The sequence below is a fragment of the Castor canadensis genome, chromosome 9 (genome assembly GCF_047511655.1).
Source record: "Castor canadensis chromosome 9, mCasCan1.hap1v2, whole genome shotgun sequence".
In the NCBI taxonomy this organism is placed as follows: Eukaryota; Metazoa; Chordata; class Mammalia; order Rodentia; family Castoridae; genus Castor; species Castor canadensis.
In genome coordinates, this window is record NC_133394.1 from 116,350,220 (window position 1) to 116,374,420 (window position 24,201).

At 35.3% G+C, this 24,201-nt stretch overlaps 1 protein-coding gene across 2 annotated transcripts in view; it reads right to left on the minus strand.

Moving 5' to 3' along the window:
* Atp10d (ATPase phospholipid transporting 10D (putative)) overlaps positions 1–24,201 on the minus strand; it is a 97,895-nt gene that overhangs the window by 72,258 nt on the left and 1,436 nt on the right. Inside the window, exons 2-3 of one of the 2 annotated variants that reach the window (XM_074042312.1) lie at positions 2,440–2,766; positions 59–253 (exon numbers count right to left, since the gene is read on the minus strand). In XM_074042312.1, coding sequence (XP_073898413.1) covers positions 59–253; positions 2,440–2,729 — 485 coding nt within the window. In that variant the 5' untranslated portion in view covers positions 2,730–2,766. The remainder of the gene's footprint in view (positions 1–58; positions 254–2,439; positions 2,767–24,201) is intronic. The other variant, XM_020158431.2, reaches the window with a different exon arrangement.

The following is a 24,201-nucleotide window of genomic DNA, read 5'->3' on the forward strand; positions in this document are numbered from 1 at the left end:
CTAACACATTTCTAAATGATCCATGTATATTCCTTAGTGAAGCTGCCATTACACTTACCTACTGTAAACTTTGGTGACTAAATTGTTGATCTGTTTATCAATTTTGTATTTTCGGTAATCTTCCAAGCCATCTTTAATTGCAATAATTGTAAGGACCACTACCAGAGGCAGCATGGTAATTTCCTTTTGGAAGGCTTCTACCAAAGGCACCCAGTTCAGGACAACCAAGAACAGGAAATATAAATTGGCAGCCCTGTAACCCAAACACATGCAGGGAGATATTAACAAAACACTCTGAGACTGAAGTAAAAGAGGCAAAAAACCTTTTTATGTTTTCCTATAAGCTTGTCTTAGTTGATTATGCATGTGACAAAATAAGAAATGAGCAAAATCTAACAAATCTGAGCATTTAGTATCCTCAGAGTCATATGGCTCTATCTATACTTTAATAAGTATGATATTGAACATTTGAGTAGGATGGTCTTGAGTTGTAGAACACATGACAAAGAAGCAGTATAGAAGAAATTCAAAGTCAATGTGATTTAAATCCTCTAGCCATGTATATTGAAACATTAGACTTAAATGTTTCCTACTCAAAATAAGTAGGAAAGCCTGAGATTTTTCTCCTTGAGGCTCTCCTGTTCCATTTCATGCCATTTGAAACTGCATTATTCAGGAACTTCCTCCACTCCTCTATTTTATATTTTTAAATAGTCCTTCACTGGTTCCTTAGTTTTCAGCAGAAGATAATTCAAAACGTCCTTTTCTTTAAAAGCAAAACAAAACCTCAATCTTGCATAAGCACTTGAATTTTTATCACACATTTTCCCATTAAACTCCTTAACAGAATAGCCTACAAACACTTCTCCTTTATCCGCTCCAATTTCTTTTGCTCTAAAAACCTCTTTCTTAACCCTTTTTGCTACTTCTGAGGCTTTAACTAAACTTGGACCCTATTCAAGTCTACAGTTCCAGGGACCTTGTCAAGTTTCAGATTATTTTTCCACTGAACATACTAGAGGACATAAACATCCATCCATAGTACTTAAAGCCATTAACTCAACAAATTCACATCTGTACTTTCAAGAAGACATTTATTTGATGAATCACAAGAATAAATGTAGGCAGAATGAGTAATGAGTGTTGAGAACCTCTATGCTCACATTAGCATGTCAAACACAATCCTACAGAACAAAATAAATTTCTAGCCAAGCCTCTTTTTTACTATTGTCCTTCCTTTTCCTGTTAATTTTTCTGGTCATCACACTCAACATATTTATACTATCTTCTTTCTCCTTTTCACTTAATTCTCATATCTGATCTATAGGTTACCCTTCTTTTCATTCCCACATAATTCTGACTGTGGGTCTTCCAGGAAAACTCACCAGCAGCTTCCTTAATGCTCTCTTCCTCTTCGGTTTGCTCTAAGCCCATCTACCCACCCCACTGCCTCCACAGTGAAATACAGTACAAACATGTCATTCCTCTCTTCAGATCCATGGCTGCAGTTTTGGGTCCCAATTCTTAATCCTGACAGAAAGACCCACCTTCTGGTGGGTTACATCTATCTTTCCAACTTTCCTATTGTTCCCCGAATAGATCCCAGGTGTTATCAGAGACAATTACTTTCCAGGCTTGAAGTGAGTCTTCTATGCTGCTGCCTTTAAGCTTTTACTCATGTCCTTTCATCCATCTGAAATATGCTTTGTCCACACCTCTGCCTGGAAGGTCTCACCCACTCTTCACAATTAAGCCAAATGTTACATCCTCTTCCATTGCTCCAGCTGGTATTACGATTTTAATTTGAAGTTCCATCCTACTTGATAGCATATTAAAACACTCATTAATATACCCTGTCTTTTCATCCTTTGTATACATAACTTGTGTCCCTGCTAACCTGCAAACCTTATATATAAAAAAGTAGCAATTATATTTGCATTTCCTTCAGTGTGTAAACTCATAGGCAAACTTCACTAAATACTTATTAAACTGAATTATATCACTGTTTCTCTTAATAACATCTTACATCTGCTTCAAAGCTCTATTTCCCTATAATATCAAGTAAGAAGAATCTGAAATTAAAATTCAGCATGGCTTAATGGAAAGAACACTAAAAGCAAGAATGAAAAGACTCAACACTTGGTCAGCTGCTTATCATTGGTCTGACACTGAATAAACCACAGTCAAATAGTCCTAATGAATAATAACATGATGGAAATACTGTCTTCTCTGGTAAAGAGAAGACATCTGATCAATTACAAAGTGCTAGGTGAAGGTAAGGGATCATCATTCCACAGCACAGTCAGACCCAAATTGCCAAGGATGTAACAAGTCTTAGGCTTAAGTAACATACATTATGGCAAAAATTGAAAAAAAAATCACACAGTAACTAAAACAGTGAAGAACACGCTAAGATTTTTCTACAAATTAAAACTGTACCTGTGAAATTGTTCAAACAAATTTCTTGGCACAAAATTCAGAAGCGTGTACTTCGTTGTTCGTATTCGGTTATTTACATAGGTTCCAGAGAACCTTTCATACTCATCCTTGAAGCATTGGAGGTGAGGAATAACAATCCGATGTTTTCCTGCCAGTTTGGGGGTCTGGGAGGACTTTCCCCCACAGGCCAGCAGCGAGGAATAGTTGTATGGCCTCTCATCGTCATCTCTGGTCTGACCACCCATCACCTGCTGCCAGTGGTATCTGGCCCATTGGAGAGGCTCAGTCATGTCCAGGATGCAGTGAGATCCAGGTTGTGTAGGTAACCTGGCAAAAAACAAAACAAAACACACAAACTATAAGCTTCTGGAAAGTCTTAAAGGATAGTAAAATTTTAATGCTTTTCTATGCCAAAAAAGTAAATGACACAATGGTTTCACAAATAAGTGGGAATGTAAAACTCATTTATGGAACTCCATTTTAACCAAATCTTTATTAACTAAGCTGCTTCATGGATGCATCATTACACAACAAAAGACAGCATCTTAAAGGCCAGCCTCTAATTTAAAACAAATATTTTGCCTTAATGTGTACAAGTCTCCTACCTTCTCTGAGCCTCAGTTTTTCTCATTTTTGAAATGGAAATAATGCCATCTATGTTAGGAAATTGTCATGAGGATTAAATGAGTAACATATAAATCACCCAGCCTAAGACCTGATAGACAGTAAGGAGTCAATAAAACTCATTCTGTGTCGATTACAAAAACGGGCACAAATTCTTATCACTTATATGTGCATCCCTTTTGCCCTTCAAGAGGTGGATTTTTTAAAATAAAATAAATAAATAACATAAGATAAAAGACGTGGATTCTTTCTCTACATATTGAATATTCTTTCTCTACCATGGCCACAGGCTTTGCTTTGGCTAAAAGAACACTAACAAGCAGAACACAAGCAGAGGCTTGAACATGCTTACTCACTGGGGTTTGCTCTCCCTCACTGCCTGGGAACACTTTGCTACAACCATGAGTCCAGGCCTGCCCAGGCTAGTTGGCTGGATAAAGACACAAGACCCACTCACCACCACTGCTACTGGTAATGTGTGGACAGGGTCACTGGTTGCCAGCAGACCACCAACACATGAGTGTGCCCAGATGACACACCCTAGAGAGATCTGCCCAGTCCAAATTCACAATCTATCAAATTGTGAATTGATAAATGTTATGTTACTAAATTTGGGAAAGGTCTGTTACAAAACAAAAACTAACGTAAATAATCCTTTCCTGATTTTCCAGTTTTCCAAGAAATTCAGTCCCATCTGGAATGTAAGCTCTTTGATTAGAAAAAAGAAAAAAAGAAGAGGGAGAACTAGCATTTATGAAGATTACACGATATTCCAAACACTTTGCAAAACTCTTTTCATGAATTATTTCACTTAATATTAACATCAATCCTGATTTAGATGACACCTTTCTGACTCACGATGTGAACTGGGGCTTGAACTCAGGGCCTCTGCTTGTTAGGCAAGTGCGTTACCATTTGAGCCACACCCTCAGTCCTTTTGATTTTAGCTTTATTTTGAAAGGATCTTGCTCTAACTTTGGGCTGGCCTCAAGCTGCAATTTTCCTGCCTCCACTTCCTGAGTAACTGGGATTACAGGCTTGAACCACCATGGAGAGCCATGACTCAATATTTTTAACTTTTAATGTGCCTCAATTATCTGTGTATCTATACTGCCAGGCACTTAGCAAATGACCCTAAAAGTTCAACCAATAAATAATTGGTGTATGGAGGGCAAGGTCCAGGAGCCTTGCTTTCTGTCCTTGCTTTATCAATACTGTTGCATTTCCTTCTCATGAGTTGGAGTTCCCCTACGATGATTTCTATTTAGTGAATCCTGTGTGTATGCCATGGTCTTTGGAGTTAACAAAATTCCACAGATAAATCTGATGGAGGTGACCAAAGACTGCACCTGGAGAAAAACTTGGTTATGTGCCAGACACCACATTAGATTGGGAATGGAGAGACGAGTAAGGCCAAGATCCCATTCTCCAGAAGCTCAGAGGCTAGGTGAGGTGATGGGCATGAAAATATTCAAACGCAATCCCATCTACATGATGGTATTTAAGGCAATGAAATCATTTGGACAAATTACTTAAGCTTGTTTCTTTCCAAAGTTTCATTCTAAGTTTATAGCATGAGTATTGATTCATTTCTCTGAAGTGTTATACTGATCACAAATTAATAGTTTCCCCCTGAGTACCTGAAAATTGTGCCCGGCTTTCATGGCTCTGAAATGATAAATCATTACCTAACAGCACTGGAACATTTGATCCAAGTATTCTAGCAATTCTAGTGAACTGATATTTTTAATAACCTATTCTTGCTAGTATACCTGTTTACTATATCGAGTAGCCATAAGCAATCTAAAAGATTACAGTTATTTGACATTGCTTTATCACTGCATTTATAGAAAATAAACCACACCACAAATAACCTTTAAAAATCCATCAGATTGAAAAGTATATGAATCTGAAACAAAATAATAAAAATAGAAACAGAATGTTGCTTTTAATGGGAAGAACATAACCTCCAAGTGCATGTATTTGTGACTGGGTATTAGACCTGCAATATATGCCCCTATTATAAAGTCAGTCTTATAATTTGTATGTAAAATGATAGGAACAAAGAAGAAAAGGTCTCTCCCGATCAGATCTCTGACATTTGGAGTTTGTCCTCTAAAACACTTATTTGTACAGAGCTAAGTCAATGAATAATGGCTGGCCAAAGTAATACTGACTATCTTTTCAATACAATTTGTAAAATGCCTACCTCTGAAACATATTTGAAAAGTTGGTTTTTCACCTCAGTAAGCAAGCTTAGTCCTTTCTTGTAATGACAGCTTTACTTACTATAGTAGCTCATAACATACCTAAAAATCTTCCTCAGAACAGATATAAGACAATTCTATATAAATTAATCAATAAACAGCAAAGAGTTAATATTAAGTACTAAGCACTTTTCATGCATGTCACACCATGCTCATTGGGTGGCTATTTTAACAAATATATTTTTAGAAGGCTGAAATAAGCATGATTTGCTATTATTTTTGGAACTTTAAAAGGAAAGTCTTCATTTGCAATTAAAGTATTATTAAGACATAAGCATGTGTTATTCCTCTAGTATCCACAGTCTCATTCATACTAAATGCTATTTGGCTCTTTAATTCTAGAACACAAACTGTTGAGAAAGCAAACATAAAATTAATTAAACAAACATGGAAAAAATATGGGAGGTGTAAAGTTCTGGTAATTACTGATATGTCTGACTAATAAACTCACACTAGAAAAACAAATACTGCTGGTTCACAGAGACAATCAGGTTTTCTTTTCATGAACCTGGGCATGAACTGTGTTTTCTCCAAATCACTCAGGTTCTAAGAAACAATTCTATAGTGATTTGGAAAATATTTCATTGCCTAGGTACTTCTACATCTGCTTTCTCCATGTATTCTCAGTATTCTTAACCTTACACTAGGTGCTTTATTAATGCACATATTGCTTTTCCTCTTTTCTTTCTCCTTTTCAGGTTCAAGGAATTTTAGTGGAAATAAATTGAGGCTGGCTCACTGCCCCATACACACCCTCCCTCAGCTGTCCAGAATGTTCCTTCTACTCTCTAAGACCCAGCAGGTCACCATCTTATAATAACTCTATCCCATTAGCACTACTGCTTGTTTCTAAAAAGTGATAACTGGATCAGAGGATGGATGAACTCAAGATGGAGAAGTTGTACTTTCAAGGGACAGAGGAGAAAGGACCAGGTTTGCAGGTAATTATGGATGATGAGAGTATTTTCAAATTTCCAGTTTAAAATATAAATTCTTTTATATTGGACAGGATTGATAAGGATCTACTCAGTTACTCTAGCTCAGTGGTTTTCAAAATGTGTTAACTGCTACACTGGTGAAAAATACACTCTAAGAGGCAGTCTAGAGTATATAGACATACATAGCTGATGCAAAACTACTAAACAGTTCTTGCTCCTCCTACTTGGTATGCATTTGCATATTTTTTATTCTGTCTCTCATATTAACAATATGCACTAAATTGGTTTTAAGGTTCACTAAGGTGTTGCTACATGTACTTTGGAAGCAGCTAACTGTATTTGGCTCCACATTGAAAGTATACATGGAAGTGGATAGATCCATGTTCCTGGCACCACAGATGCAGAAAACAGACTCTTTTGGTAGAAAGGTGCTGAAAGACAGCAGTAGGACTGGAAGTCACCGGTCAAGGTGACACTGTCTCACCACAGTCAGGAGCAAGCAGCCTTTGAATCTTTCTGCATCTAATCCAGCAAAGTTAACAGTATGGTAGCGCTTAGAAAAGAGTCTGTTGCTAATACTTTTTTACAGAAAATGTTTTTAAGTCATACTTCACCAAGCCTCCTCAAAACTCAAGATATTCTAGACTTTAGACGATGGAGATCACTTAATATTCTGATATTCTACCCAGTGACATATTGTCTTAACTTTTTTAAGTACAAAGCAAATCAACATTTCAAATACAGATAAAACCATATTACATATTGTCAATTAGCTTCTCTGAACAGAAACAGCTACAGAATACTAGGCATGCATTTAGGCTATGACCCTTCAACCTAATCCCATCTTTTCTATTTCACCCAATTTAATTGAGGGAATGAACACTTTGCTCACAACATTTAAATTTTTTGGTTTTTTAATTGACATATAATAATTATATGTATTTATGGGGTACAATGTGATGTTTTGATACATTGTGTAATAATCAAATCACCCTAATTAGCATAACCATTTCTCTCTTCTAGCTATTTTGAAAAAATCAATAAAATATCATTAAGCATAGTAATCCCATAGAACATCAGAAATCATTCCTCCTATCTAACTTCATACCTATTAAAAACAATTTCTCCCAATTTCCTCTCCTCCCTACTCTCTACTTCTCTACTTCTCTCTCTACTTTCTACTTCTATGACATCAGCATGAGATCATGCTCTCCACTTCTGACAAATCAAATTCCTCCTGCTCTATAGACCTAGGCTCAAAGATTAGCTGTACCACTTATTGGCTATTTGACCTGAAGAATTAACCTCTGATCCTCTGCCTGCTAAAAAATAAAATAAGACACCATTTAGAATCATGAGATATGCCACAGATGAAAAATATTCATTCTATTCTATTCCTCATTCACATCTTTAGCTGTTTCTCAAAACATACATTAAAAGTTGGGCTTAGATACAAAATTTAAATATATTGCTTACAGTTTAATCAAGCATATTGCTTACAATTTAATTAAACTTGTCTAAGTAAATGCTCCATCCCATGTACCTATTGATACCTGAAACATAACCAATATTAAGTAGGATAAAAATGTAAAACCAAACAATCACAGGACAGGCATGACATATAATGACCTTTATTCACGCAGTCTCATCTTAGACTTACGTCTCATTCCACATATGTTTGTAAACAAACTGTATTCTGCTTGATCTGTTTCCCAAGCTCTCCTGATAAGAATCACCTGTTAATCAATCTCTCAGTTTCCTTCCGTGAAGAGTCTGATTTAGAGGATCTACAGTAAAGACCAATGACTTATTCCTCTGGACTGTTTCAGCTTGACCTTGGAGTGAGGCAGACTGGGAAGGGCGTCACAGGAGACACATAAAGCATTCTCTGCTCTGCTCTCATTACAACGCTGAGCATCGTTCAGTCACTGCACTTGACAGTGTGCTGCAGGTGGCTTCTTAACATATGCAGTTCCTCTCCTCATGCTTGTCTAGTGCTTGGCCGAAGTTAAATGATCAGCAAATCTCTGATCATTGTGGGTTTTAGTTTTTTTTGGTGGGACTAGAGTTTAAACTCAGGGCTTCAAGTTTACAAAGCAGGCACCTTCCTGCTTGAGACACATCTCCAGTCCTATTATGCTTTTATAGAAAAGAAAAATTGTGGGAAAAAAATTTAAAACCCAATTTGTCCTCCTGATCTAAGTTTAAGGAAACAGAACTAGTCACTTTTTCTTGTGATTGCATCATTCTGCCTTTATAAAGAAGGAACCTGATTCTCCAGGCATGAAAGACTCTTTTAAGAAACACTGTTTTCTCTGCTAGATGATTATAAGATCAGTAAGCAGTGTAGAAGTGATTAACAGCATAGACACTGGGGCCAGATGCCAATGTCAACCCTGGTAACTCCACTTACCAACTCACCTTGCTGAAAAGTTGTTGTGAGGACCAAGTGAGTTCATATATTTAAATCTGTGAGCACAATGTGTGACCCATAATAATTGCTAAGAAAAGGTTAACTACGGGTGAAATTATCTGGAAAATTCTCTCAACTTCAATATTTATTGAAAGTTTTTGTACAGAATTGATACTAACAACCAAATCCAAATATTCATCTATGTTTAATTTTTTTTTTAAACTCTAACTCATGCTCAACCACCTGGTCACACTTAGCTTTTAGTAACTTTGGTCTTTGGTTAGCTGAAGAGAATTCCAGGCAACCAATTAGCTAAGGATAGCAATGCTCTCCTCTCTCTCTCTCTCTCTCTCTCTCTCTCTCAAATGTTCCTCAGGGAAAGTCTACGCGCAACCTGGGACACAAAAGCAGTAAAGAACGACCTAATGTGAAGCATTGTGCTTTTTCCAAGGATATCATACATAACTCTAAGATTTAGTTATATCCCCATACAGCTGATTTGGTAGAGCTTTCTGCTAGTAAACCATGCTTCATTTGACCGGATTCTCTGCAACTCACAGGCCTTGAGAATTAAGAAAAGCAGACTTCAAAATCACAGAAAGAACCAAGTGCTTAAAGTTCAATGATGAACTTGGAACCAAAAAGAATGTTTTTGATCCAGATTCTCCCCTATCCTGAGTGAATTGCTGTCCTTAAGGCAGTGAACATACTTAAAAATTCATTTAACAACAACAATAGCAACAAAAAAAAACCCAGAACATTTACCTAGATTTTATTAGTCTCCACTCCCAATTTCATTTTCAGTATTTTTAGTCTATTTTTTCTAGAGAACATTAAGAATAAAAATCCTTCACTACTTAAAGGTGTACCTAAATTATAATACAACATACTAAGTATCTTATTATAGATAAATCACTTGAAAATACATAAGTTCTGAAAAACTGTTTCCCTTAATGAATGCTTAATGAGAAGTTTAAAGCAGGGCAGATTACCAAAGGCAAATACAGGATAATGAATTCTCTTGGGCCCAGTTAGCATTTAAAAATTTCTGAGGTCATCACCAGCCAACAAACAACTTAAAATATACACATGAGTTCACTTGTCTAAAAGACAAAAACATTCTTATATATAGTCATTTCAAGATGTTCCATGTTTGTGAACTTCAAACTCAGCATGCACGAGAATCTCCTTAACCTCATTCCTTTAGTTTCTGATCCAGCAGGTCTGGTATGGAGCTCAAGAATTCACATGTCTGATAAGCTCGTACTTCTGGTCCTGGGAACAAAATTTGAGAACCACTTCTCTATACTAAGTAGCCTATTTTAACATGTCAATTTGAACTGAAGAGTGAATGCTTTACTAGATATTACTCACATTATTGGGAAGCCCATGTCTTTTGAACAGATAGACCAAGGTTATGTCCCCAATGGCTTGACAGATGATACAAGCAGACCCCCATGTCCAAACGCTGGAATGAACTAAAAGGATTGAATATTCAGTTTACATAAAAATCACCATGTTGGATTAAGGATTCATTCTTTCTGTATGCTTAATACTGTTACAACCAATTTCAACCACCATTCCAAAAAGCTTGGGAAGGAAAAATGATGGATCTCCACCTTGATAAGACTTAGATACTTCTTCTCAACCAACATGAGAAAACACTATGAAATATCAAAGTTCTTACATGTACCAAACCCTGTGATTCAGGGAAGTTACTTATCAGAATCAATGAGAAGTACAGAGAAATGCATGGCTGGCAACAGTTTTCTGTATAAGACAGGAACTCCTTCACAGCAGATTCACGACAGGAATCTGCCCTGCCCCAAGCTCAGTGAGCCCTGGTAAAACTTGGACTTGCTCCAATCTGTGTTATCTCTGACCCACTTACCCAATACTCTACAAGAGGCTTTACCCCAGGGATACTGACTCCTTATCTTTCAGGCAATGACAGTGGCAGTAAGACTGCTTGATATCTTTGTTGGTTTCCTTGCTGCAGCAGGTGCCAAAGTACCATGCTGATAGGATTCCCTTAGCAGTGATTTTCCTGCTACCTACAAAAGAAAGTTTATCCTTCATCTCATATAACCTTTGGAAAAGAAGCACAAGCAGGATGTATGGATTATTTAATGCAGGCCTTTTGACAACAGAGATCAGTTTATTTAGTGGGAATTCTGTGAGGCTTGAATAATAAGGTTACATAATCCTCTGTTCTCCATTGTGTAGGAGGAATGAGATTTGCTGAGTAAAATTATCTTGGATTTCTGAGTGTTATTTAATATTATCTGTTAATTGATCTTCTTGAACTAAATCCCCAGTAGGCATGCATATTTTACATTTCGATAAATGCAAGTGGTCAGAGAAGGGTAATACCCCACTCAAAATGCTGACTTAAAGTAATTACTTTTAAATAAGTGGTGATTATTATCATGAGAGGAAGTATTATTGGCAGCTAAATCACAATGTCACTTTTACCAATAACAAAGAAATGTTTAAGATAGTTTTGTCACGTTTAAGGACCCCAAATAGGAAAAGGTGAACCTCAACTGAACCAGAATCAAGTACATTGTAGCTAGACCTCTTTAGAAAAGGGTGCTTAAACCAAGCTTGTTCCATTCCCAATTCATTCAACAAACATGTCTTGAAATCCTACTCTATGCCAGGCATCATGATTAATGGTGGGGAGATAAAAATAAAAGATCCTGCTCTATGTTACAGAAGCAACGTTTCACTAAAACTGAGGGAAGAAATCCCCATAGCAATGATTCACCTGTTTTATATAATTTCTAATGAAGGGTCAAATTAGATTTTTCAAGTACAGTGTGTTTATTTTGAAAGAAAGCAGATGAATAAAATATGACTATGATATCTTACATATTATTTTATAATAGGAAAAGTTATACATTTTTACTGTTTCCAAACATATATTAAGGCCAGGCATGGTGGCACACCTGTAATCCCAGCTATTCAGGAGGCAGAGATTGGAAGGTTTGTAGTTTGAGGCCAATCAATGTAAAAATTTAGCAAGACTCCATCTCAAACACAAGTTCGGCATGGTAACATGTGCTGTGACCCTGTTACGTGGGAGGCATGCATAGATATAAGGCTGGTCCCAGACAAAACCACAACAACTTACCTGAAAAATAAGTAAGGCAGAAAAGAGCTGGGGACATGGCCCAAGGGACAGAACACCTCTCTAGTATGTGCAAAGCCCTGAGTTTGAAATCCCAGTAAACACACACACACACACACACACACACACACACACACACACACATAAATACTATTATTTTAGGGATAGCTAGGGCTACCAAGTCAAAACATAGTATTCAAGATTGGTGCCATCAATATTTTAATATATGTTTGTGTTTATTCAACTTTAAGAAAAGGATACATATAAAAGTTATAAAATGTATATTTATGTTTATATCTTTTATATATTTGTATACAAAAATATAAAACTAAATATATACATAATATGTAAAAGTTTTTTCAATTCTCTCATGTGAGAATGAAGCTTTTATTTACTACTATATATGTATATATATTTCACAAATATGTACACACATACACAAGTATATATTATGTATGCATAAGATACATACACATGCTTCAACTTATGATGGAGTTATGTCCACATGACCCCACTACAAGTTAAAAATAACAGTCAAAAGTTCGTTAATATCCCAAACATATAGAAAAACACAGCTTAGCCTAGCCTGCCTTAAATGTGTTCAGAATGCTCCACATTAGCCTACAGTTGGGCAAAATCACCTAACACAAAGCATATTTTCCAACTAAGTGTTGAGCATCTCATGTAATTAATTGAATACCTGCACCCATGGAATGCTGGCAACACAGGCTTGCTGTTTACTGCCGTGATCATGCTGCTGACTAGGACCCACTGCCTACTGCTGATGCCCAGCATGGTAAGAGAGAACCATGCCACATGTTAATAGCCCAGGAAATGATCCAAGTCCAAAATTTGAAGTCTAATACAATTCCTACTAATCGTTCACTGCTTTCACACCATGATAAAGTCAAAAATTATAAGTTGGACTACCTTAAGTTGGGGACCATCTGTATAAGTGCACACACACACATATATATTTTATACATCAATAAATATTGATATATATTTTGGATGGTCCATTCAGACAGTGAAAGCTTTAATGCCTGTCTTCTTCAACATATCTCATATTTTCTTGAAAGAACCACATCTCTAAAGATTCACCTTTTGTGGCTCCTTAGGCTTAAAGTTAGTTTAAGCTAGCAGAAAAGCAAGTAAATGTTGCAGTTGTGTATGTGTATCCCTGTATTATTGTAACTTAAAAAAATTCCATTTATACTTAAGAGTTCCCAGTTGCCTTAATCTTTTCTTAAAGTTGAATAAACGTAAATATATATTAAAATATTGACGACACTAAACTTGAATATTACATTTTGACTTGGTAGTCCTAGATATCACTAACATGGTGGTATGAAAACAACAGAATAATATGCTTTTGATCAAAACTTTGAAGTATGGCTATTTAATTTTAATAAAAATATTATTAATTTATTAAACCACAGATCAGATATGTCATGTTTGGAATTGGGGATAAATCCACATTATCTTTAGTCCTTACAACAAAGTACACATTGCTGTGTCCATTTAGCAATAAGAAAACTGGGTGTCAGAGTGCTTGAGAAATGCACCCATGTGGCACAGAGTGGTAAGTGGTTACCCAGCCTGATCCAGATATCTTGAATTGGGGGAGTGCCTCTGCAGCTCTCAAAGGGCTCTGATACAGGACAGAGACACTTGAACACTGAGTACGTAAAAGGCACATGGTGTCTGGCAGCCCACCGAGAAATGTGAGGATTAGGAGAAGGAATAGAAGAGAACTAATCTTAAAAATTGAACCCAAGTCATTTAGGGGAAAAATCCTAAAAACATAAAAGAGGAGATGAAACAATTTGGGTAATAATACATATACATGGAAACGTCACAAGTAAACTTCCTGTATAGCTATCTTAAACAGACAAAAATGTAATTTTTTTTTCTTTTACAAAATTGGAGAGCAAAAGAGCAGAACAGGTCCTGTTGGGGAGGGTGTACCATTGGGAAGGGGTAGGATGTGGGGAAAGGGTGTAGGAATGTGAATATAGTGCAAATACTGTGTACACATGTATATAAATGGAAAAATGATACCTGTTGAGACTATTCCAGGAATGGGGGAAGGGAGGGATAAAAGAGAATGATAGAGAAGGTGAATTCAAATATGACATATTTGATATATTGTAAGAAGTACTGTAAATGCCACAATGTACCCCCAGCAGAACATTAAAAATGTGAAGAAAAAATAACAAAAGCATACTTCATCTGAAAAATTAAGTTAACAATTACATTCAAATATTTATATTGACTTATTTTAGAAACATTCATTAGCTACTTTCAATAGATTTTTATAGGTATTTGAAATAAGATTCAACATGCAAAAAATTTTGCTTTCAGGTCATGCTGTACATGAACATAACTCCAATATCCTCAGCAACAGAACAGCCATTTTTCCATTGCCCTTCAGTCTCGATGGTCTTTCTCTTCTACTTACTCAGTTTACATTTTATGGTCAACTGTAATATTGTATATTCTTTCCTTATATATTCTTTCAACCCCTGAACTCTTCTCTCACTTCTTTCTTGGAAAAAACCTTTATTGCTTATATTCAAATCAGCTATATCGGTATATATACTCTACTCCAGTACCTACATATAGGTTGGATGTGACTAGAAAGAAACACATAACACCCCTGATTAGTGTCACTTGAAATTCCCAACTATTAATGATGACTTGGCCATTCACACTGTCATCATACTGCATTTTCCATTCCATGTGCAACTGTTTCCTTTCTCCTCTAACATTCGAAATCTCCCTCCTAGTTTTCCATTTTACAGTTGAAACCAAAGCCGTCAAAAGAGAGCTAAAGACAAGAGTATATCTAAAATGCCAGCACATTTGTGAAATTTACATCCAAGTTGCATTAATTAATGTTTATTAATAAGAAATAAACTCAATTAAATACTTAAAAAAAAAAACAAAAGAGAGCTTCCATAAGATTCCCCATTTAACCATCCCCCAACACAGGCCTCTTCACAGAACAGCAGACTCCTACATATGCCTGCCAAGGAAGCAGCCATCTCCAGATAGTTACAAGTCACACTTTCCCCAGACCTGCTTCCCTATAGATTGGCCCTGTCAGTTGATGGCAGCTCCATCCTTCTAGGTACTCACCACAAAGCCTTTGAACCTTTCCTGGGTCCTATCTTTCTCTCACAGTTCACATCTAGTCAGTCAGCAAATTCAGTTGGCTGTCCCTTTAAAGTATACCCAGAATCTCACTCCACCTCACTGCCTCCATCAGAATCACCAAGTCCACCTCCACTATCCTACTGTGATAAGACCAAAGTCAGATCTGGACATTTTCCCAATTAAAGACTTTCTAAAGGCTCCCAGATTAACTGTTTTAGCAACATTCAGCCATGTATGATCGCCTCCCAGGATTCTCCTCTACTGCTTTATTTTTCATAGAACTTCTGTGTCATTTTCCCATGACCCACAATTACTTTTGTATTTTGGCTCTTGTCTGTCATCCTCCTTGATCAGAATAGAAATTTCTGTCTTTTTCATTGTCTGAGACAGCCTCAGCCTAGAACAGAATCACACAAAAAGAGTTTAAGTGAACATTTATGGAGTGAAGAAAAAAATGAATGAGTAGAATCACACTCCTTGTGCATACAGTAAAGACTGTTATCTTCAACAATCTTAGACACACTGGCTCTAGATTTGACAAGATTATCTTAGGCATTTCCTGGTTATCTCACTCTACCTTTTATTCTGTATGCTAGCTATTGTAGTTCATATTAAGATCTAAAGCATGCAACCCTAAAACAGACACTAATTAGACTCTGAAACAGGAAGCATAAAGGAAATAAAGCAAGCAGAACCAAATTTTTTTAAATAGCTAGGATACTTAAATTTCATTGTTCTGAAACTCCCAAGGAGGAAGTCCTTCTGAATAGCTTATTTTTTCAGACAGTTTAAGATTTATCCTTTTCAGCACAAAAATAATTTCACCTGAGATAGAGTGTATTCTACAATGTGTACTCAGTTTTCCTGTATTTGACACAGTATTTTAAATAAATTTTGCTTGAGGATTCATCACCAGTGCTCTGTGCACCTTTGCAATGACACCTTCAGGGTCTTCAGAAGTATATGCATAACCTTTTTCCTCTGTGAAAACCTCCTACTTTTGAATGCTTATGTATAGTTTTATAGGCTTTTCCCCCCATTGGCTGTCCAAATAGCTACCATTATAAAGATTTAACTCTTGCTCTTAGTTACTGTAGAGGTTAATAAATGTTAATCAATTGAATTAATGACCTCAATGACTTTCAGGGAATAGAAGATAAAAATTCAGCAAGATTGACTTAGTGAAATTATTTTTGTGAAATTTCCTATCCTTATATTTGTTTCATAAATAGGTGCTGAAAGGCTACTATGTGTCAAGCATTGAGTCCAAAATGATGTGAAGTCCTACATCAACTCTAAGATACCTGCTCTGCAGTAGTACAGGGAGCTCATTACTTGACACTTCAGAGCTTAATTGCTATTAGACAAACTTTGCGTGTATGTGGCCAGGTTTCAGAGCAGAAAAGGGAAAGGACATTAAAATAGTAAGCAATAAGTAACAAGCAAATTCTAAAATGAAGTTAGCATACAGATAAGTGCTCATTTTGAAGACTCGAGGCAAAACACCTTTTTTTAAACTGGCAGAACATACATTTCTTAGTGTGCTGTCTTAACTCATTCATGCTAAGCAGGGCAAACTCCAGTGTTATGTGATAAGCCTTGTTTGTGTAAAACATAACAAACACACTGGATTGTGGTTCTCAAGATAGTCTTTAAAAGATTATCTGGAAGACAACAGAGAATGAATAAATTATTTACTTAATAGGATGACCATCTGATTCATTGTTTTATCCAGAACTGAACAATGACTTTCACATAGCAGACACTAGAGGAAGAGTTTTTAAACTTAATTAATGCCAAGCAGGTTCTTGATGATACAACATGCATCTTGAGAATAAATATTCTTTAAACAGAACAAATCTTAAAAGGATAAAGCCAATCTATAGCAAATAGTGTTGGATGAATGAGTGTGGTCCTTTCCTAGAGGTCTACGTGGTCAAATCCATCTTGATCTCTAAAATGATGTAAGGCTATCTCACCTTTGCAAGGAAGGCAAGTATATTCATCCTCACACTGTTGATGACTTGAGTTACATTAGATCGATGGTCCTTGAGTGGTGCCAATTTTAGCAATATCTGTATATTTTTGGTTATGGGTGTCATAAGCCAAGAATGCTATTAAATATTCTATGATGCACAAAATAGTCCAACAAAGAATTATCTAGCCCAAAATGTCAAGAATGCTGCTATTGAGAAAGCCTGGGTTAAAGCAAGTCATCCTGTTTGTTAAGAGAGAGTAAATAGCTGAATGAAAAGAATGGATTTTCTTCATTAGACCTGAGTTCAAATTCTGGCTCTACCATGCAGTCCCAGTGGGATTTCTCATAACTTTTAATTTCCCCATAAAGAAAATGGCAACAGTAATACATACTTTTAGGGTTACTGTGAGGAGTTTGTATGCAAGGGATCAGAATAAAATATTTTAAAATTAGTTAACATTAAAGTTAGTTAACATTAATTTTGAAATACGATTTTTATTTTTAAGTATATTTTATGACTGTCCATATTTTCATCATGAGTATATAAACATCTTCATTTTAATCAGAAAGATTAAAATTGACTTTAATCAAACATTTGTCACTTTAGGTAATCCTGAAATCTCTACTCATAGAGTAAAATGCAGGGAAAAGATGCGGTCTTTCTTTTCTTTTTAATGAACAATTCATAAAATGTAAGACAAGCATGCTGCCTTGACATTTAAAAAATGTTTATACTCAAAAACATAAGCAGCATGTGTCTGTACTAATTCTCAACACTGTACCAAATTAATATTGAAGATGCTTACATACTAACTTACACTTAAATGCCTCCAAAGAGCAAATATGTGTATTCCTGCCAATTAAAGTATTCTTTGGCTACAAGGCAATCACTGAAGGGTAACTCATAGATATGGTTCATTAAACTTCAGGAGTTATTTTAAACTTATTTAAATGCCCAAATAGTTTTTGGATACGGTCTTTTTATAAAATCAATTATAAAAATAGAACAGAAAGCTACAACAGAAAATGCAGATAATTATTGCAGCAATACATTTTTATCCTTACATAGGACATATGCAATTCTAGATACCAAAGTAATCTCAAAGTCTCATAAATAACTCTGCTATTCATTAAATATCACCCACATTGTGCTTTACTTTAAAAAATTAAAGTCAATGGAGGAAAAAATTGTAGGTCAGAATATTTCCAATTCCTAATCTAGAGCCCATTTCATAATTCTGTCTGTTGATTCCTAATGTTGTCATCACACGACTAACCTACAATATTCCTAAGTGACCATATTCAACATCACCTGTACTTAGTAAGATAAAGAGAACAGGTTAATAAATCTCCAGCAATATCTGAGAGATCTGATTTCTTTAAATCCAAAGTATTAAAAGAATATAGCTTACTTGACATACAGATGCACTACGAAAATACTTTTATGCTGGGGTCCTGTTTTTAGACAGAGTTAATTTTATATGGAATCTGTATCATTACCTACATCTTTTTTTGTTAGAGACACAAAGGGTCTCCAAGAAAACTTGTTTTTATGCAGGTAATCATTTCTATCCCTGTGTAAATTACTGTTTACATAACCAGTGAAACTACCTTTCATATGCATAAGAAATATGGCAATTATTTGCTATGTGAATAATCATAATTTTTTTTAAAAAGAAAATACAGGCTTAAAAGAATAAGGAATAAGAGAAAAAATAGTAAATAAGGAAGTAGAGTTATTTGTAGCTAAAATGCAAAGAATTTAGCCACTGAAAGATTGTATGTACTTCAAAAACTAAAAGGTTGCATCAATAAATTACATTAAACACTTACTAAAGGTCTTATGCAGATCATTAACCTAAGTTATAAGTATAAATAAAAAATACATGAAAATTCAAATTTTGAAGTGGTCTTTTATGGTATGCAGCATTCCTGGATATGTGATGAAGACAAATAGGAATTACTTCAATTATTTTGGTTGAACTGTAGAAAGAATATTTCAGTATAACGGATGAAAAAAACTTTAATTTCTAAGACCTATTGGGTGACTTAAAATATGTTATAAACATTACATAGATAAGAATTATCTCTCAATGATTAATAATTACTTCAGCCCATGACTTAATGAGATGGAAGCAGAGATTAGATATGCTAATCACTTAAATTGTCTCAATGTACACATTTAAATATGTATAATACGTAAGCATCAATAAGGGACAGATCAAACAATAAATAGCATTAATAAGAAGTTGAAGCCAGGTGCCGGTCGCTCACATCTGTAGTCCTAGCTCTTAGGAGGCAGAGATCTGGAGGATCATAGTTCAAAGGCAGCCTGGGCAAATAGTTTGCAAGATCCTACCTCAGAGGGAAAAAAGCCTATCACAAAAAAATGGCTGGTGGAGTGGATTAAGGTTTAGGGCCTGAGTTCAAACCCCAGTACCACAAAAAAAAAAAAAAAAAGATGTTGATCATTTTCACTGGAATGATAAAATGGATTCATAAATGCTCAATGCCAAAAACTTACTTAATGCTATCCAACTCCCAAAACACATTCATTTTGAATAAGTGATGATATCTGATCAACTGTGTTCAAAACAGCAACAAGTGCATGTATAGTTAGCAGAAAGGACACAGGCTCTGTAAACAGATTCACAATTGCCTAGGTACCACAAGTTCTTATCCTCTCTGAGCCTCAGCTTCCAAGTCTGTAAAATATACAGATCACCTATCTCATCAAGTGTTCTAAGGAAGTTTACTAGTAATGTACTGTGCCTGACTCAGTAAAAGTGCTCAATAATTTCATTCATTACTAATGTTTGCTGGGCTTCCACTCTATGCTGGGATTGCTATAGATGCTGGAAATAAACCAGGGAACAGAAAACAGTCGCTGCCTTTTAAAAGCTTACCCTCTAATGTTCATTCACTTTACCTTGCCCTAGGCACAAGTCTAGGTTTGTTGGTGATGAATAAAAGAGCCCCAGAACAGGCCAAAATACTCAATTCAATCAAAAAAGATAAAATTATGGTAACCACACAGTACCTGAATGTAGGGAAACAGAAAATCCCATGAGAAGGCAAGATATGAGGTCACAGGATAGAAAGGGAGAAGAGGAAAGGCTTCCCAGAGGAAGGGAAAGCAACTTAGGTGAGTCTTGACAAATGTCTAAATACTGAAAGGAAAGGTTTGTAGATTTTAGGAAAGGAATATTATGAAAAGGAAGGAGGCTGGAAACTCTGCTCACTGATGTAAATCTGAACAGCTCAGTTTAGCTGTGATTTCAAGTATAAATTACAGAGTTACAGAAATTAATGGAAATCAACATTAGGACCACATTAAAGCCGTTAATTGTTAAGATGGAGTTATACTCAACTTGGAAGAAATATGGAATCACTGAAGTTATCTGAGAATAGTGTGATTAATGTGGACATATACATTTCTTGGCAAAAGGATACACTGGAATGGGGGGAGGGAGATATCTGCAAAACTAACTTATGTACTTTAGAACATAGTTTACCAATAACCTCACAAGGAGCCAATCATTACAGACTTCTACAGGCACCTTTGATCACACATCTGTGACAAGCGTAGCACCAATGGCAATACCACACAACTCACCCTGAGCCACATTTCCTCTATCTTTGCTGTATCATACACTCTCTCTTCTAGCTCTACGCCTATCTTCTGGCTGTTACTAATACTATACCCTTAAAACTAAGTATCTTTTTAAAAAATTATTATTGTGTTGTATATTGTAGCATTTACAAAGGTTTTGACAATATATCATAGTTGATGTGACCCTTTCCACCACTCTCCTTTTATCCACGCATTCCCATCCTCAACCCATCCATCCTGATCCTGATCCAAATGAAGCAGGCAAAATACTATGTGATAGACTGGACATCTGGGAACATGAGACTCTCTCACAGCCTGGCTCAAATGAAACATGACAATTTGGAAGAGGAAAGCCAGTCTGATATTCAAAATAAAAATTATTTTTTAAAGTTACTTTGCTCCATTGAACACATTTCACTTTTTTCTTTGTCCTTGGTTTGGGAATCTTAAAATAATGCTCCAGATTCAGGCATTTTTCTTCTTGGGCAAAGTAGAAATGTGTATTCCTTAACAAAGGACATCACAGGTGAGTAGAATCTGTGATGAAAATATCTGAGAACACCTCTCTAGGAAAGTTTTAGGTGAAGAAAAAGGATATTATAACTAAGATTTTTAACTATAACCTTCTATGTATTTTTAAACTATGTATATTTTATAGTCTAGTTAAAGGAAATTAGAGTATTGTGAAATCATACTATGCTACTGAGTACCATAAACTGAAGAAAAGATTCACAACATTTGGAACTGTCCAAAATTCACTTACTTTCTCATAATCAAGAAAATTATAAATTTTATCAATCCTGCATATAGCTAGAGCTGAAAGTTAGTTTGTTTTATTAAGAAAAATACAGTTTTACTCATCTTTCTCACCCAAAAATAATCTTAAATTGAATTAGTAGACTTGGAAAGACAAGTAAAGGAATATTTAATTAAAGCCTATTAGTATCAGATCCTAGCAGATGTGATCAACAGGAAATGAAAAGGAAGTAAAGGTCCAGTCAGTCCAACACTGCCTCTCACTTCAGAAAACAGCAGGGAGCAGAAGAGAGAATGTAAGTAGAATTAAGCTTTGCCTTATGGTTTCCTTTCTAATCCCAATGTTCGTACCAAAAAACAATTCAGAAGCAACAGTACTTAGCATAAAATTGTATATAACATGGGAGACTGTAGGAACTCCACAAATGAGGGGATAGACAATGTCATCTATGTGTTATACATTCTAGGACAAATTGCATTATTAAGAGAGTGACTTTTTCCTACTAGTAAATATATATAGTGAATATATTGTCACTATAGAAATGGTACTATAAGAGTAATAGAACTCTCACCACCCAACATAAGCACTGTTAACATTTGCTTTATTCCTCACCAGAACATTTCTGTGATTTTTTTTCAGAATATCATTTTGTAACTTTTTTTTCATTTCTCACGTCAAGGACATTTTCTCCATATTACAAGTCTTCCCAGCAACCTCACCCTTTGTGATTTGCTTTCCACGTGTGTTGATATGATACATGAAAATATGATAACTTATTATACTGAGATTCTTTGATTATTGGGAGGTTAACACTTCTCCCTCCCCCAACCTTACACAATCCATTTTGTAAATTGTCCATTTATGTCTGTTTTTCATTTATTTTTATAGTGGTTAAGATCATCTGGCTCTGTCTTAGTCCATTTGGGTTGCTATAACAAATTAGTATAATCTGGGAGGCTTATAAAAAACAGAGACTCACTTCTTGTCGTTCAAGAGGCTGGGAAGTCCAAGATTGCCTTCTCCATATGTTGTCACATGATAGAATGGGCAAGACAGCTTTCTAGGCCTCTTTTATAAGGGCACTAATCCCATTCATGAAGGCTTCACCCCCACGATCTAATCACCTCCTAAAGGCCCTGCATCTTAATAGTATCACACCGGTGATTAGGAATCAACAAAAGAATTGGGGCGGAGGGCAGACCATACAATATTACAGCCATGAAATATTATAAAAGCACTGGGTTAGTAATATGCTTTACAAAAGGATCCTGGCATGTAAAATACAAAGCCTAGCATTTGTCTTTTGATTTTGTTCATGGTATTTCTTAGAAATATTTTTAAATGGTATTTTTGTAATTATAAAAGTAATAGTTGGTATAGAAAGTTTGGAAATATCAGAAAAATATTTTTAAAATAATCAAAGCTATAACTCTACCTCCTAGAAATGTATGTATGTGTGGTGCTTTGGAATATGATATATTAGTGGATAGACCCATTGATGCAAAAGGACCCTATAATGCAAACATGAATAACTGTGTTCAGTGTTATTCAATGTTTTAATTTAGAATAATTCCTGATGCACAGTGAAAGCTTAACATACTGAGCAAATGAATCTTACATATATTTATTTCAAAACTGTATTTTACACATTCAATACAACATACTACTAAAGCTTGCTTTTTGAAACATAATACATTACAAGGATATGTCCAAGTCACAAGTTTTTTTTCAAAAATATATTGGTAACTGATTTTTATCTAAATAGACAGATACATAAAACATTAATTTATTTGAATACTTTGCTATTGGAATGTTTTTTCATATCATAGATAACAGTGTAATGAGAATTCATACAACTTTCTCAGAATATGTTTCTAGACCCAGAATTACTGAGTCAAAACTATAAACATTTATAGGCTATACCATTATAGCCTATAAATATATACCTATAGAGATATACCATTATAGGCTATTACCCTATCACTGCCTCAAATAGTCATAGTAATATACCCTTCGTTGAGCACCTTACAGGTAAATTCCATTAAGACTATAGCTCTTTTACAAAATTAGTACCACTACTACCATTCACTCCACAACTCAATGAAAAGTGTTGTTCCTCTGGCCAAAATATTTTCCAAAAATAAATAAATCCATCTAAGATAGTGAAGAGCAAACAATGTTTTCTTTAAAAAAAAAAATACAACAATCCTCTGCTAACTGATAAGGAGAGCTGCTCAGTGGCTGTAACCATTAACCAGATATGGTGACAGTATCAGCATGCATCTCATTGTTTCTAGAGTTAATAAATACTCTTTTTTCTTAAGTACTGAACAAACTACTAAGTTTGTACTCATTTTTGCTTTGAGAGTCCCCAAGGCATCTTGCTTGTAGCATTTAAATTTTTTGGCTTCACTTGAAAAAAGAAATGATTTACAACACAATCTGACAATAAGTAAAACATGGAATGAAGGCTTTAGTATGTGGACATTTTTAATTCTTAATTTTTAAAACTGATTCTAAAAAGTACATTTGTCTAACAGATGAGTCATCTATTCTGTTATAAATTACAGTCATATTCTTTGCATTTCTCTTCATTTAACTGACAATATCAAAATAAATAATATCCTATTCAATTGTTTGGCCACTAAGTATGAATAGTATTCAGTTTTTGCTAAGATTAGGTCAAATGTTCCCCACATCCTGCTTCAGACTGCTTAACTTTTCCATTTGTTCACACAATTTAACAAATGTTAACAGTTGCAATGTTATTTTTAAATGCTCTAGAACTGTTACTTTTTTTTCATTGCATACAGAATTATCTCATTTTGATAAAACCAAACTATTTCAATGTTTGTAAGTAAGATGCACTTGTAAGGACAA